The sequence below is a fragment of the Nannospalax galili genome, unplaced genomic scaffold (assembly GCF_000622305.1).
Source record: "Nannospalax galili isolate Female #2095 unplaced genomic scaffold, S.galili_v1.0 scaffold161, whole genome shotgun sequence".
Taxonomy (NCBI): domain Eukaryota; kingdom Metazoa; phylum Chordata; class Mammalia; order Rodentia; family Spalacidae; genus Nannospalax; species Nannospalax galili.
Genome location: NW_008348586.1, coordinates 98,170 through 114,405, shown reverse-complemented (window position 1 = coordinate 114,405; position 16,236 = coordinate 98,170). Strand labels below are relative to the sequence as shown.

At 39.9% G+C, this 16,236-nt stretch overlaps 2 protein-coding genes across 6 annotated transcripts in view; both read left to right on the top strand.

Moving 5' to 3' along the window:
- Positions 1 to 1,798, top strand: part of Chuk (component of inhibitor of nuclear factor kappa B kinase complex) — a 30,869-nt gene extending 29,071 nt beyond the window's left edge. For all 3 annotated transcript variants that reach the window (XM_017801242.2, XM_017801241.2, XM_008845547.3), the window contains one exon: positions 564 to 1,798. Coding sequence is in view for 1 of the 3 variants with exons in the window: in XM_008845547.3 (XP_008843769.1) it covers positions 564 to 593 (30 nt within the window). In the remaining 2 variants the exon portion in view is untranslated. The remainder of the gene's footprint in view (positions 1 to 563) is intronic.
- Positions 1,799 to 5,484: 3,686 nt separating this feature from the next.
- Erlin1 (ER lipid raft associated 1) overlaps positions 5,485 to 16,236 on the top strand; it is a 41,481-nt gene continuing 30,729 nt past the window's right edge. Inside the window, exons 1-5 of one of the 3 annotated variants that reach the window (XM_029569639.1) lie at positions 5,485 to 5,611; positions 5,788 to 5,911; positions 7,509 to 7,590; positions 12,084 to 12,130; positions 13,770 to 13,831. In XM_029569639.1, coding sequence (XP_029425499.1) covers positions 5,799 to 5,911; positions 7,509 to 7,590; positions 12,084 to 12,130; positions 13,770 to 13,831 — 304 coding nt within the window. In that variant the 5' untranslated portion in view covers positions 5,485 to 5,611; positions 5,788 to 5,798. Of the gene's footprint in view, positions 5,612 to 5,787; positions 5,912 to 7,508; positions 7,591 to 12,083; positions 12,131 to 13,769; positions 13,832 to 16,236 lie in introns of those variants that run through there. The other 2 variants (XM_008845546.2, XM_029569640.1) reach the window with 2 other exon arrangements.

The following is a 16,236-nucleotide window of genomic DNA, read 5'->3' as shown; positions in this document are numbered from 1 at the left end:
TCAAACTGACAAAACTAACCATCATAGTTGTATTAGCATTGTGTCATCAGTAAACATCAACAGTAGCATTTTTGGCCACATTAAGCTTTTTCTGCAGTATGATTACTGAAATGGAATGGATGTACCTTTTGGTTCAACAATCTATTTTCTCCAGTAAGATGGGACTTTAATTTTGGTACTTGCTACATATAAAATCAATTGTGCTAATATAGTTCTAAATAAAAGTGGTTATATTAAGATTTACTATGAATTACTGATTTGTTAGAACTTGGGAGAAATGACATTAAAATGTTTAGTAAATAACTTACTACATTTAGTCTCAACATCAACTATTTATATTTCCACTTGAGTATTTTACTCAAATTTTTATGAAAAATCTTTAAGTATCCTTGAGGTTATCAAAACATAAGGTGAGCTAAATTCAACCTGTAACATTTGTAGTTTTTAATTTTTCAAATTTTGATTATAAAATGTCCAAACATAGAGAAAAAAACATAAAAATAAACTCATATACTTCCTACATTCAGACAACTTCTAATTGTTACTTTTCATCCTGCTTTTAGAATCTTGATTGGAGTTGGTTAGCAGAATGATAACCATGTGTTCACTGTCCGCATACCTATGGAGGTTGCTCCTGCACTTGTTGGGAATTAACTTTCCTCCTTGAAACCATTCTTCAAACACATCAGTGGGAGAAATGGATATGATCAGAAACTATTCATGATTATACAAGCACAATATCCTGATAATGAATAATTTTGACCTCTGAACTGATAGAATTTTATAACAAATCAATGAATTTAAATACTCTTTTCACACTGATCTACCTAGCAATATTAGCAGTGACCTGTTTTATCTTTAAAATTGGTAAAATGTTATTTGTTTAACTGGTGAAAAATATGTCCTCTAAAGTTTCAGCTTTTAGGCACAAGGCCAAATATAATATTATCATTCAGAGATGAAAATTCATCTAATGTGCATTTTAAGTAAAAGTTGTCTACCTGTGTTTATGTGGAAGAGACTGCTCACAAGTGAATTTATGCTTCTTGAAGAATCAACCTACCCTCCTTGTGCTGCACACAGCGAGTGCTTTTCTGGCATCATAAGGAGTTAGAATAATCCCTTTTTTAATTGTACTGCACATTTAATAGTATCCTCATCTTACAGAAGAGAGTGTGCATGTGTGTCTTTGATACCACCTGACTATGATAAATCATGGTGTGTGCTATGTGTATATGTATTTAAGGTGTACATTTAATAATATCAGAGAGAAAATGTCTGTTAATTTATAATGTATTTGAAAGGTTATGTGTTTTTGCATTTGTAAAAAATGGGTCATTTGTTTAAAAAGTCTTTCCTGTCTTGTCATACAGGTTTATACAGGTCTACATTCCCTTATCTGTAATTGTAATTTCATAATCCAAGCTTTGAAAAAAAGGTTTTCATGAGCTTGGTAACAAATTTCATTTGCTTCCAGATCTGTTCTGAACTGACATTGAATCTACTTATCCCATTTAGTGTGAATATTCATTTATTTTGCTGCATATTAATGTGTTTGATTATGGGGATGTTGCCACAGACTCTTTTGAGGGTTAATGTAGTATGGTATATGCACTGAATTACCTTTCTAAAATCTGAAAATTTTGTAATTCTGAAACATCTGGCCTTAAGAGTTTCAGATAAAGGATTGTGGATCTCTGCCTTCTGTTAAATAACTTAGAAGGTGTTATTTTTAAAATGTGAAATGCTTTTATATTCTAGTTTTTCACTTTGCATATTAAATGATTTTTGAATTATTTTTGAATGTTTATTCTATTAAACAGATTGTAGTACCATAGGTTGATAGGACTTGGGAAAATGTGAGGTTATATGATGGATATTGGAGCCCACAATAATGTATGTGGATGCGTGTATATGTGTATATGCATGCGTGGAAGCCAGAGGACAACCTTGGGGATAATCCTCAACATCGCCCCATCTTCTTTTTAAAACAGTCTGTTGTTGGCCTGGGGCTCATCAATTAGGCTAGACTGACTCCCCAGTGAGCCCCAGGGATCTTGTCTCTGCCTCTCCAGTGTTGGGATTACAAGTGCCTTCCATGATATCGAGCATTTTATGTGGGTTCTTGAGGTCAAACTCAGGTCATTGTGTCTGCAAATCAAGTGCTTTGCCGACTGCTCCATCCCCAACCCCCTTGGACTTCCTTTTTTAAAAATTATTTTATATTGTCAGGCATGGTAGCGCACACCTTTAGTCCCAGCACTCAGGAGGCAGAGGCAGGCAAGTCTCTGTGAGATCGAGACCAGCTTGATCTACATAGTAAGTGCTAGGCCAGTTGGGGCTACAGGGAGACCCTGTCTCAAAAAAAGCAAAACAAAAAGATGATTGATAGATGATTGATAGATAGATAGATAGATAGATAGATAGATAAATAGATAGATAGATAGATAGATTATTTTTTATTTTATATATAGAGTGTTAGGCCTGAATATATGTAAGTGCACACCCGTGTTGTACAATGCCCATGACAGCCAGAAGAGGGCATTGGATCCCCTGGAACTGGAGTTACACACAGTTGTTTGCTGCCATGTGGATGCCTGGAACTGAGCCAAGTCTTCTGCAAGAACAGCTAGTGCTGTAAAACTGCTGAGCCTTCTCTCCAGCCCCTCCTTTTGTACTTTCTTAAGGCATGAAATAGGACTTATGGGAAAATATTAGCAATTTTCTTACTGTAATGCTTTCTCCTAAGATGTTCTATCAGTATTACCAGTATCTAAAAGCAACAGTAAGATCTTGCCATACCAACTGATGACATAGTCCTAGTCCTCCCATCCCCATTTTACCAGTGCTGTTATTTTTCCTGTTATTCGTTTGAAAGCTTTGATTATCTTTGATTTTGATTTTGTTTTTGAGACAGGGTCTCACTGTTAACATAGTCTAGCTTCAAACTTGCCATCTTCATGCCTCAAGTCTCCAAGGTGCTGGGATTACAGGAATGTACAATCATGCCCAGCTACTTTCTGTCTTTAAATCATCATATATCAGTGTTTCTGTAAAGATGTGGATTCATTCTCTATCAACTGTTATAATAGGCAGACTGTCTTGCTTCAGTAGTCTCAAAGGTATTAATCATTTATTGAATACTTCTTGCTCAGAAGATATCAAGCAAGATGGAAAGGTCAGAAAGTTTTTTGTTTTGAGACAGAGTCACTGTATAGACCTGGCTGGCCCGGGTAGATCAGTAACTCTTTCTGTAGACCAGGCTAGCCTCAAACTTATAGCAGCACTCCTGCCTCTTGTCTCCTAAGTGCTTGATTAGAGGAGTGGCCACTATGCCTGCTTAATCAAAAAGTTAATGTAGGCAATAAAAATATTTACCTAAGAATCTGAGCATGTCATTAATTATTCAAAGACTCCCCCCCTCAGAAACCACCATTTCTAAATATCATTGGTATAAGTATTTGCTACATGAGGTCCATTTTGATGGTGCCTGACTGGAGTGATGTCAGGGCAGCTGAATCTACATAATTTGGACAGGGGATGTGAGTCAGAACAGATTTTAGTGAGATCACCCCAAAAATGCTTCTGAAGAATGAGTAGACCCTTTAGTTTTTTGTTAAGTAACAATGTTTCAGAATTGAAACTGGGACATTATATATACACACATACATATATGTACGTATATATAATACATGTATATATGTGTGTATATAAACTATACATTTAATTCTATAAGCAATAATATGACAAAACAAGATTATATCCAGAAAACATAGGTACTAGTGCCAGAACCCATTCTTTTAATTTTCTTGGTCGGGTGGAACCCAACTTGCTGCTAGGGAAAAACTCTACTGCTGATCTACACGCACAGCTTTCTTTTTTTCCTTTTCTTTGGAGCTGGGTGTCGGGGCTGACTTTGTTTTCTTAGACAGGCTAGCCAGAAATTCCTATTCCTCTTGCTTCAGCATCCCAAGTGTCATCAGGGCTAGCTTTGGAGGCAGGGGAAAGGGAAAGTAAAAATAGCTAAACTCTGCAAACATTTATCTAGAACAGACAAGGCCCCATATCATATATTCCTAGGTGATAAAAAATGAATGATACAGGTTAGTGCGTTTATTGAAGGGGAGTGACTAGACTGGTATGATCCACCTTGCCTTAATGAGGCCTTGAACTGTTTACTTCTGTTTTCCATTGTTACTGACACTGGACTGTGAACTGTAATTTTGTTCCCAGCCTCCTGTCTGTCTCCATTCTGAGCCCCTTAACACTGCCTCCTGGTAGAGATTAGACTCCTTCAAACCCTCATCACCTTGACCAGTTGTGTCTGCACCACTGCTACCTTTTCTTTTTTTTCTTTTTTTGGTCTTTTTGAGATAGGGTCTCCCTGTAGTCCCAGCTGTCCTGGATTCACTATGTAGACCAGGCTGGCCTTGAACTCACGGAGATCCGCCTGCCTCTGCCTCCCGAGTGCTGGGATTAAAGGCGCGTGCCACCATGCCTGACCACTGCTACCTTTTTAAAGCTCACATCATTTCTGCCTAGCTTACTTGATGCCCTTATTTCCGGTGTATACATACGTCTTACCCCAAACCCTACCCTTTGAAAAAATATTTTTGCTAATATATGCACGTGGTGCGCATTTTTATTTTTTAAACTTTATTGTGATGTGTTCATATGCGATATGGGACAGAAGGCACAATGCCACTGTGTGCATGTGGAGACCAGAGGTTGTGGGGTCAGTTCTCTCCTTTTACTGTTAAGTGGGATTCGGGGATGGAACTCAGGCCGTCAAGATTGCACACTAGCACCTATACCCAAGCCATCTCGCCAGCCCACGTGGTGTGAAATTTTAAAATACAATATGCAGTGAAAAAAGTCTCTGTCTTCTAGTCGTCCAGCATCTCTTATCAGCAGAGAAATGCATCCAGACTTACTATATCTGGTTCAAGTCTAGCCTACCATGCCACTCCTTTCCACCACACAGGTTTCAAGGAAACTCAAGTGCTTACTAAATTCCTTTCTGAGTGGACAGTTGCAACCCCCACACTCCACTTGCGTAGACCATTCGGTTCCTATTTTCTAGGTGGCCTTCATGAAGCTCTCTGGCACATAGTATTCAAACCAAAACTAAACCTTGAGTGACTAATGCAGTTAGATGCAACAGAGTATACCCCACTTTCCTGTTTGCGACCCTGAAGCACGTGGTTGCCAAACTATAAGGCTGGATACAGACTCGAAAGGACGCAAATCATCTACACCGAGGGAGTCCTCTTCACAAGAACAAACGGGCCAGCCTCCTGAGCACTACCCTGTCTTCCTTATCTCTCCCTGTTGACTCCAAACTAACTTTCCCCCCGCAGCACGAAAAGCCAGGCGCCTCACTGCGCAGCCGGCCAATTTTGTCCTGCGCTCTCTCCGTCCCTCCAGCGGAGGGCCTTGGCGGGCGGGCGGGGGTGCGTCGCGTGCGTCCTCGCGCAGCCGCAGTGTCGGCCAGGTGGGCGGGGCCGGCTGTTGGCAGCGTTTGGCGGGGCTGGAGGCGGCTGCACGTGCGTGCGGGGGCGATGCGTCACTGACCGGTGAGACGGGGCCGCGGGTCCCTCGGGAGTCCGAGGTAGGGGGCACCCTGCGGCGTCGGTGCCTTCCACGGGGCGGCGGCAGGACGCGGGGTGTCACGACGCTGTGCGCAGAGCCGGGCTCCTTCCCGCCTCTGCCCGTGACCGGACGCGGCTGGGAACTGGGGGCCGGACCTGTGGGTCCGGGCTGAGGTTCCTCTCCTTCCTCACCTAGGAGGAACAAGGATGAATATGACTCAAGCCCGGGTTCTGGTGGCTGCAGTGGTGGGGCTGGTGGTGGTCCTCCTATACGCCTCCATCCACAAGATCGAGGAAGGACACCTGGCTGTGTACTACAGGTGAGCGCTGGGCGCTACAAGTGAGCGCCGGGTGCAGCCACCCGGGCTCGAGAGAGAACCGAAGGGGCACCGTGCTGAGTGGAGTCTGGTTAGGTGCCCTGTCTGCAGCGCCAGGGGAGCGCTCCAGGTTTTGGGAAGGGATTTTCGTCCCAGCTGACGGGAAAGCGTGCCTGAGACTCAGTGTTTCGCGGAGCACCATCCAGGTGTTGGGTGGTTTAGTGCTGTGTTCATTTTGTGTAGGAGGGAAGGCAAGACTCAGTGCTGCCGACGGGATGGAGAGACCTCACAGTGGTCCATACAACTGTGCGGGTCTCTGTAGTTTGCCTCTGTAGCTGCTCTTTGGGAAATCTGAACCTACTTAGGGCTTTTCCTCAAGAGTTTTTTGGGTTTTTTTCTTTTTTGTTATAAACCTCTCAGTATCTGATTATGTCTCTTAAAGTCTTAATGATCATGACAGTGTTACAGCCCTAGACCACAAGAGACAAAAACACAAATTTGATAAGCCACCCTTCCAGCTCATTCCCTTCACGTCAGGGCGAGGAACGGTGTGGGGTGTGTTGCTGTTTAGTTGATGTGGCATAGCTTTTCCTTCAGCATCAGTTTGTGGAGAAATTGGGATAGTGGTTTATCAAAAACAAGCAAAACAAAAACAACCCAGAGCGTCTGATTTTTCCTTATTTCCATCATGTCCCCGAAACTGGGATTTCTACTTTTAGATGCATCTTGACTCCTAGAAAAAGTATAGTTTTATGCCTTAGCAGATGGAATTTAGGGAACTGACAGCCTGGTCCAGATTTCCATCCCTTTGGCATTGTCTTTCTGGAAGTAAAACCACAGATACTGAACTGATGAGCCTTAAATAGTTCATGTTTTTAATTGACTTTCAAACCTATTTATATTTTCAGGACAAGGATCTAATTTCTATGAATTTACTGTTTGCTATGTAAAATAGGACTTATTTGTTGTATTTGCTCCCTAAAATACCTCCTTTTCACCATTTCTGGGGAGTGTTTCCATAGTTCTCACATTCCAGACCTGATGAACCAGTCTCTCTTTTACTTGTAATCTTAGTTCTCATCATCCATCTTCCTGTGCTAATTTTCATTGTTTTTGTACAGAAACTGTGTTCCCAGAATTTTAATAATAAATTAAAAGAATCATTAACCTCAGAGATTTTCTTTGAAACTTTGTCTTTTCTTCTTTTTTCAACCTAATTACTAAATGTATTATGTTTTCATTTGCCTCATGTTATGTACAATTAAAGTATCTCAAATAAGAGTCATTACAAATTTTCCACAAATATTTGCCAGAAAGTTTCTGATCAGACAAGATCTTTTGAACCCTAGAGCAGTGCTGGAGACCAAGAGAGCTATCTATGGTTGGCAGCGCTTACGAAGCAAGGTGTAACAGTGGCAGTTGGTTTGGGTTTTTCACATTTCTAAGTGTGGTAGATATTTTCAGTAGTAGCTGTCCATCTTGAGTAACTCTGCTTTAGTAAGGCTTTAGTAACATGACTAATACAGAATATTTATTATAGCATTTTAGATTTAGGAAGAGGATTTCTATAACTTTGTCAAACTGGGGCATCTTTTTGCAGGGGAGGCGCTTTACTAACGAGCCCCAGTGGACCTGGCTATCATATCATGCTGCCTTTCATCACTACCTTCAGATCTGTGCAGGTGAGTGATTCCCAGGGATTCCAGGTAGACAGGTATGACAGGAGTTACCACACTTCTGGGTGGAGGTAGATTTCCTTATTGCTTAAGCAGATGTTGCTGTTTACTTAAATGCAGGAGTTGAGGTTCAGAGTGTAACTGTCACAGCCCAAGTTACAATTTTAAACCACCTTGCTCTCTTAAAGAGTGAACTAAGCAGCTTGTCCAGACTGACCTCTGCCATCTTTATAATGGCATAAGCAGGTTTTCTGTTACTGAAGACAAAAGAAAGAATTAGGAACACAGCTTGGTTTAGAACAGTGTTTGGTTTCCATAGAGGCAGGCTCCTAGGCTACTGTTAACACGGGGATCTGAATTTTTATTCATAGCTCACATGCTTTTGCCTGGTGCATTAAACACAATTTTATGTGGAACCTTAGTGAATGTGGTACTTTAACAGCATTTCAGAATATTTGAAATAAATATCTGGTTATTGAAAAGAGCAGGATTGGGCTTTGACCACTTTTGCAGACTCTGTGATCATAAATCTTTGTATTCAGTTTTATCTACCGTCTGCTGCAATTTTGGGGGAATCAGGGAAATTCAGTGTTATTTAATCTTATAATTTTAATTTTAGGCTTTCTGCTAAATGAGATTGTAACTGTAAATAGCTAAATCTCCCAGGTATCTTCCCAGATCCCCCTTTAATGGCATAGGAAAGGATTGTACCTGTTGAAGAGAAACAGGATAAGCATGGTGCCCTTCCCCTAGCCACACTGATTTCCAGATTGACTGCCCATATTTTGTTCTTTTTTTTTCTTTTTAATTTTTTTGAGTTTTTATTTAAAGGCATACTTTATATAATTTATAATTTCCATATTAAATAATCCTATAATAGAATGATTTGATACAGTTTTAAACAAAAGCAAAAAGGGAAATATTTCAGGTTACAAAACCCTTCTCTCCAGAACAAGTTTTTTTAAGAAGAAATCACTTTTTCTAAATGGGACAGTGTGATAAAGGTGTTCAGTGACTAGGTATGTCTAGTTCTTATTGCACATTTTTTTCATTCTTGCCTTGGTTAATGTTGCCACCTGTTCCTCTCCCTTCCCTTCCTCCATCCTCTCCTGTCTAAATCTTGCCAGCCTTTTTTAGACTCATCCCAAATTCTTTCTTTTCTGGGCTGGAGAGGTAGTACAACATTAAAGGCTCAAGCTCACAACCAGACTCTTTTTCTGATATATAGTTCTTAAAGTCTTCATTTTAAATATTTACCAGTGGTCTTTGGGGGGTGAGTGGAGAGGCCAGGGTCTCATTTTGTAGACTAGACAGGCCTCAAACTTGCTGTGTAAACCAGGCTGGCTTCAGACTCAAGAGATCTGTCTATCTCTGCCTACTGAGTGCTGGGATTAAAGGCATGAGCCACCACACCCAGCTGGTCTTCTTTTAATAAAGTTTTCTTGCATAAGTTTCTCTGTGTGTTTTCTTTCCAGAAAACCTGTAAGATTCTTGAAAGTAGGAGATGTGACATACTTAGATTTCTGATCTTTCTTCTGCTTATAGTAGAAGTTGTTAAATTGAGCTTATTTCTCAGGAAGCAAAGTGTTAGGGGAATGGGAATTTGATTCTGTCACAAGTTGTTGCATAATTTTGATAAAAGTTACTTAATTGTTGTAAAACTTCAGTTATTACTCTGAGAAAGGATTTTAATTACATGTCTTCACCAACAACTTTGACAGTCTGCTAAAGAGTCTAGTAGAGATCAGGGACTTTTCTAGATCTTGTTTAAGCGAGGTCAGTCTTCCTCTGCCTTCTTGAAGCTGACTATATTAAGCAGTACTGATGCAATGATACATAAATAAAAACAATAATAGTAAAGAGATTTTAGAGTTTATATACATACAGATTTCTGTGTTTGATAGTAACAAACTGTCAGAGACAAAGTGAAATTAGTAAAAAGATTTCAACATAAACTAATAGTTTGCATCTACTAGAAAATTAAATGCTAGAGCCAGGGTGACAAAGCAGGAATGTCTTTCATGTATGAAAAAGTAGCATTCCAGACAAGAATTATATTAATAAGATCCTTTAAAGAAACTGTTCTTGCTGGGTGTGGTAATACCTTTAAATCCCAGCTCTCAGAGGGCAGAGACAAGCAGATCTCTGTGAGCATAAGCCTGGCCTACATAACAAGTTCCAGGCCAGCCTGGGCTACAGAGTGAGACTTTGCCTTTAAAAAAAAAAAAGAATGGAAAACTTTTCTGAGGAACATAAGACATAAATTTGTGTTTTGGAATTTTTAGAACACATTAGAAGTTGGTGTGGAACAATGGAAATTGAATTAGTTTAATGTTTTGAAAGAAGCAGAACATACAGAGCTTGTGTTTGTCAGCTTTCTCCTTTTGTGTTGCCTAGAATTATCATTAATGTTTGCCACCACCCTAATCTCTCAAAGAATTGTGTTTTATTCTTTTTTATTCTGGGATTTTATATTCAACCTAGGTGTTCCTAAGATTAACATCTTTCTTTTTTTTTAAATAAAAAATATCCATATATTTTAAATTTTATGTGTATGAGTATATTGCTTGCATGTGTGTAAATGCACCAATGTCATGCAATGCCCTCCAAAGTCAGTTCCTCTAGAACTGGCATTGGGATGACTGTTAGCTACTATGTGGGTGCTGGGAAGTGAACCAGGTCCTGTGCAAGAACAGCCAGTGCTCTTACCTGCTGAGCCATCTCTCCTACCCCCTCCCCTCCATCCTTCAGTTTTAATGGCCTTTACTAAACTAAATAAATTATTTTCTTCAGCTGGCATTTTTTTGTTGTTTCTAGGTAAGATGAATAGTGAGAACTGCATTACATGATCAGAGGAGTTAAGTAAAAGACCTGTTTTCTCTGGTTCTAGGAATCAAACCTAAGGCTTGAACCTAGAGCCTTGTGCATTCCAGACAAGTGCATTACCATTGGGTCTCATTTTCTGTGCTGGTCTGGAACTTGCAGTCTTCCTTCCTCAGCTTCCCAAGTAGCTGAGATTACAGGTTTATATGACCACTCTTCAGCTCTGAACTTTTTTTTTTTTTAGATGGGGTCTCACTGTGTAACCTTAGCTGGCCTAGAACTCACTATGTGGAGCAGGCTGGCTTTGAACTCATAGATATCTGCCTGCCTCTGCCTCCTGAGTGCTGGGATTAAAGGTATGTGCCACCATGCCCAGCTCTGACAAATTTTTTTTGAAAGGTTCACTTTATGAATGTGTGTAGTAGGAATTAAAGAGTAGCTAAACTCCCCAGCCAATATTCAAGGCCCTTCTATCATCATGATCACCTCTCATCTGAATTGGGCCTTCTGCTTCAGGCAAACCAGGCTAAAGTCTTCAACTTTTGTGTGTTTGAATAGGACAGTTATTGAAATTAAGATGTTTCTTTGTCTCCCCTGCCCTTTCTTAACTTCTAAACCTGCTTACTAGTACTTCACATACATATGTATGTGTGTGTGCCTGCTTGTCTGTGTGTGCACCACGTGCATGCAGTGCCCATGAAGGCCAGAAGAAGGTGCTGGATCCCTTGGAACTGGAGTTAACAGGTGGTGGTGAACTGCCTAATACTGCTGTTGGGATTTGAATTCTGTAAGAAAGCAAGTGCTCTTAACCACTAAGCCATCTCTCCAGCCCCATCAGAGAGCTTTTAAGACTAGTATTTCATTCTTTGTAACTTAGTACCTAACAGCTCAGTTTTTATACTTTTATTTTGCACCTGCTTTATAAGAATTTATTTCCTGTGGCAGACTGTGAATTCTAATGAACAGGAATAAACTAGCATGTTGCTGTGTGCTTAACAAGGTATAATGTGTCCAGAACATACTCATCAGCTGCTGACCTGTTTGAAGGCTTAGAGTACATAATCAAAAGCCTTTCTAGATACAATGGTGTGACATGGCAAAGCAATTGAGAGCCAGATTATTGCTTCACTAGAAGGAAGCAGTACTGGCATAGGCACTTAGATTAAAACAGAACTGTGAAAGAGCACTAGGACTTGAACTGAGGCATTGACTATGTCTTTGCTGTTGAGTTCAAGGGTAGTTTTGATTCATAAAGTACTTATGTACATGAAATAGTTATCACTTATATCTTCAGTGTAAACAGTAGTAACCAGGAATCAAAGTTCAGAGCACAGACTTTAGTCATAGTATCCTTGTGGGTGAGCTGTGTCATTTGCAGTCTCAAGCCAGTTCAAGGCAAATAAGATACTGTAGAAAAAAATCTTTCCTGCCTACTAGTAGATTGAATGTTGAATGTTCCTAGTATGTTCTGATTCCAACCTTAGGTACAAAACACATACTATCTCAAGTCTTTCTAGATATAGAAAGAAATGGCTAATGTAATCAACTGATCTTTATAGACTGAAATTGTGATTGAGCTGTCCTATACTTACTGTCAACAATTCTCCAGAGATTGGCCTCTGGGATCAGCAGGGTTTTTTATAGATAAGTTTTGATGAGCTATTTTTCCTTCCCAGACAACACTACAAACTGATGAAGTTAAAAATGTGCCTTGTGGAACAAGGTAAGCTTTCTCCTTAATGACCAGTCTCCCTTTAGTTCTGATGAAACTAAGAAGGTCACTCAAGAAACCTTTGTTATTTTGCTGTTTTTGAGTCAGACTCTCACACTGTGGCCCTGGCTGATCTGGAACTTGATATGTAGACTAGGCCAGCCTCAGACTTTGAACAGTCCTCCTGCCTGTTTCCCCAGTCCTAGGATTATAGGTATGTGACTTGATGCCTAGCTAAGACACTTCCACACAGGCATAGCTGCATCAGAGATTTCTGTGCTATGATTGAGTAAAGCCCCAAATGGAGCATTCCATCTGGGGGTATTATTGGAAAGAGTCGAGTTTTAGAGCCAGTAGACCTCACTTTGTGTGTCAGCCTTACCACTTCTGTGTTAACTGTTGTAATTGACTTTATTTTCTTAGAGCAATTTAGGTTCATAGGAAAATTAGCAGAAAATACAGGCTTCTCATGTAGCCCTTCCCCCTCTCATACCTTGATTAGCTTTTCTAAGCTTAGTTCCACAAAATCAGGGAATAAGACTTACATTCAGTACTTTAGGGATTAGAATTAGCACATAAAAAGGGTATATAGTCCAAAACATGACTAAAAATTGATGCTTAGTAAAAAATAAAATGAAATCGTTGCCAGGTGTGATGACACATACCTTTAGTTCCAGCACTTGGGAGGCAGAGGCAGGCCGATCTCTGTGAACTTGAGTCCAGCCTGATCTGCATAGTAAGTTCCAGGCCAGCTGGGGCTACAGGTAGAGCCTATCTTAAAAAGCAAAACAAGCTGGGTGTGGTGGCGCACACCTTTAATCCCACACTTGGGAACAGAGACAGGCAGATCTTTGTGAGTTTGAGGCCTGATTTATATAGTGAGCTCCAGGCCAGCTGGGGCTACAGGGAGATGCTATCTCAAAAAGAAAAAAAAAAAAAAAAAATCAAAGAAGTCATTCCACCTTCTTACTTATAGTTTTAATAGCACCTGAGTCAGTAGGTCTGAAATAAAGCTACAGAATTTGTCCTTCTAACAAAGTTCCTGAGCAGTATTGATGCTATTGGTCTAAAGGCCTCTCTTTAAGAATTGCTGTTGTAGGGGCTGGAGAGATGGCTCAGTATTTAAGAGCACTGACTGCTCTTGCAGAGGACCCGGGTTTGATTCCCAGCACCCACATGGCAGCTAACAACTGTCTGTAACTCCAGTTCCAGGGGAATCTGATGCCCTCTTCTGACCTCTGCAGGCATTGCACAACACAAATGCACTTACATACATGCAGGCAGTACACTCATACACACACAAAAAAAAACTCATAATAAAAGAATTGCTGCCCTAAACGGTTTTAGAAACAGAAAGGCAAGCAAGGCTCAAGGTACTACTAAAGTATACGTATGACATTGAATTATATCAAATGAAGAATGTGAAATGCAAGGTATTTTTAAAATTGCCTATTTTAAATAACCTAAAATATATCACTATTACAAGCCCACAAAGGTATCTTTGCCATCTGTGGTGGGACAGATATGTTTAAAAAGGACCAAATGCTTTTATGTTTTAAGCTAATACATTTATCAAGTTTGTAGGTCTATCTGTAACTTTCTTTTATGGTTGCCTTTATTGTGGCTCAGACATTTTTCTTGTGTGTTTTAGTGGTGGGGTCATGATCTATATAGACCGGATAGAAGTGGTCAATATGCTGGCTCCTTATGCAGGTATGTTACTTATCTTATTGTTTAATTAGAACCAGGGTGTTTATAACTGAGGAAGGAGTAGGAAGGTAAAAGTCTTACCACTGCAGTGGTTTCTGGTGAGTACAAAAGAACAATCGTGGGGATATTTTCAATCTCTAGGGACTAGAAGTAGAAACAGATCACAAGGTGTGGGCAGAATTAATTTTCAGGAACCGTTTGAGTTATTCATCTCTGAAGTTAGTGTTTTTAAGAGCAAATATTTCTAGAATGAGAAAGTAGCAACCCAGTTAGGGTAAGAGAATTTCTTTATATGCTGAAAATCTATAACCAATCAATTCTTTTGGGTCACACTGATTTGTCACCATAGAAAAACCTTTCCTAGTTGAGATTTGTCATTATTTGCAAAGCAATCTGATGGCCCTCAGTATAGAGAATGTATTTTCTTAGTAAAAGATGAACACTCACAAAGATAATGTGGATAAATGTTCTATTAAAATACTCAGTTTGGGCTGGGGAGGGAGATAGTTATGCAAACATGAGGACCTGAGTTTGACTTTCAGCACCTGAGTTAAAAGCTGAATGTAGTGTGCATTTGAAATCCCAGTGCTGGGAAGGCAGAGACAGGAAGATCCCTTGGGCCCAATGTCCAGGCAGTCTAGCCTAATTAGTGAGCCGCAGGTCCCAGTGAGAGACTCAGGAGTGACACCTGAGGTTGACTTATGGCAGGCACATGCATGTAAGCACATGCACACGTGGGAGTATACACGCACACACAAACACACAATTACAAATTTCGAAGATGTTTCATCTTTATTGTTAATAAAACTGGCATGTCTGGTATGTTGAGGATACTATATGTTTGGCAAGAATAATTGTTAAAAGGTAAAATTATAGCCTTTGCCTCTAAGGTGTTTCTGTTGTACTTGAGAAGCCAGAACAGAGAGGGGAACACATATTGAAATGGAAGATCACATTAAGTTTTATATCACTGGTAGACACAGATAGTGAAAAGATTTCAGAGCAAGATTTGCAAATACATTTTTTAAGTGGTTTGCATTCGTCTTTAGAGATTAAGTATTTTCCTCGTGGTTTTTCTTCTATGATTGGCTATCTTAAGTATCCTTTGCAGGGTCAGCTGAGCGCATATCAAAAATACTTGGGGGGGAAAGTGCATCTGTACAAAATATATGTAGACTTTTCCCTGTTGTTATCCCCTAAACAATCCAGTATAATGACTGTTTACATGGCATTTTATTGTATTAAGTATTATAAGTCATCTAGAGATGATTTAAAGGATACAGGAGGATGTGCAGTTTATATGCAACTATTACTCAAATTTTATATAAGAGACTTAAACATAGATTTTAGTATCTCCATAGGCTCCTGGAACCATTTTCCTACAGGTACCAACCAATGACTGTGTTCTAAGGTCACAAATCACCGAAATGGATTATGATTAAAAATAAAGAGACTGATGGTTCTCTGACTAGAGATAATTAGGAAACTTACTAGATCACCAATTCATTTGGAAAATGATGAAACCAAATAATTAGTCAACAATTATTTACCAGTGACCTAGTCCATGAGGTATGATCTGGAATTCAGATATAGCTAATATCCCATGTGGGAAGGCCAGTGGGGCAAGTGTTTGGATCTGAAAAACAGACACAGGCCAGGGGTGGTGATGCATACCTTTAATTTCAGCGCTTGGGAGCCCGTTACAACTATGTGAGGTCCTGTCTCAACAACAACAAAACCAAAAAACACACAGAAAGCAGCATGTTTGAATATATAGAACACAAATTCTGACATAGTCTGTACCTTTGAGGACATTTCTGAAATTCTCTGGCTAGTTTTATAAATTAGGAGGAGAGTGAGTGAGTGAGTGTGTGTGTGTGTGTGTGTGTGTGTGTGTGTGTGTGTGTGTGTGTGTGTGTGTGAAGCACTAATGTTTATAAATTGCCTAATATAAAGTCTAGTAAATGCTAGTCCCTTTCCCTCTAGCCCAGGGTCTTTTTAATACAGCCATTAAAAACTATCTTTAAAGGGGCTGGAGAGATGGCTCAGCTGTTAAGAGCACTGACTGTTCTGCAAGAGATCCTTGTTTGAATCCCAGCACCCACATGGTGGCTAACAACTGTCTGTCACTGCAGTTCCAGGGGATCTGAAGCCCTTTTCTGACCTCTATGGGCACTACATGACACAGCTGTACTTACATAAATGCAGTCAATATGCTCATATGCATAAAATAAAAAATAAAGGTTTTTTATTTTTTTAAACTATTCAAAAAAATTTTTTTAAGTTAACTTGCAAAGTAATGGCATTTTTATACTTATCCGCCATTATACTTCGTTCTAATTAGCTCTCTTCCCCCATGGCACGTTCCCCACTCCCCCCACCACCCCCCAACTGATTCCCTTCCTCCA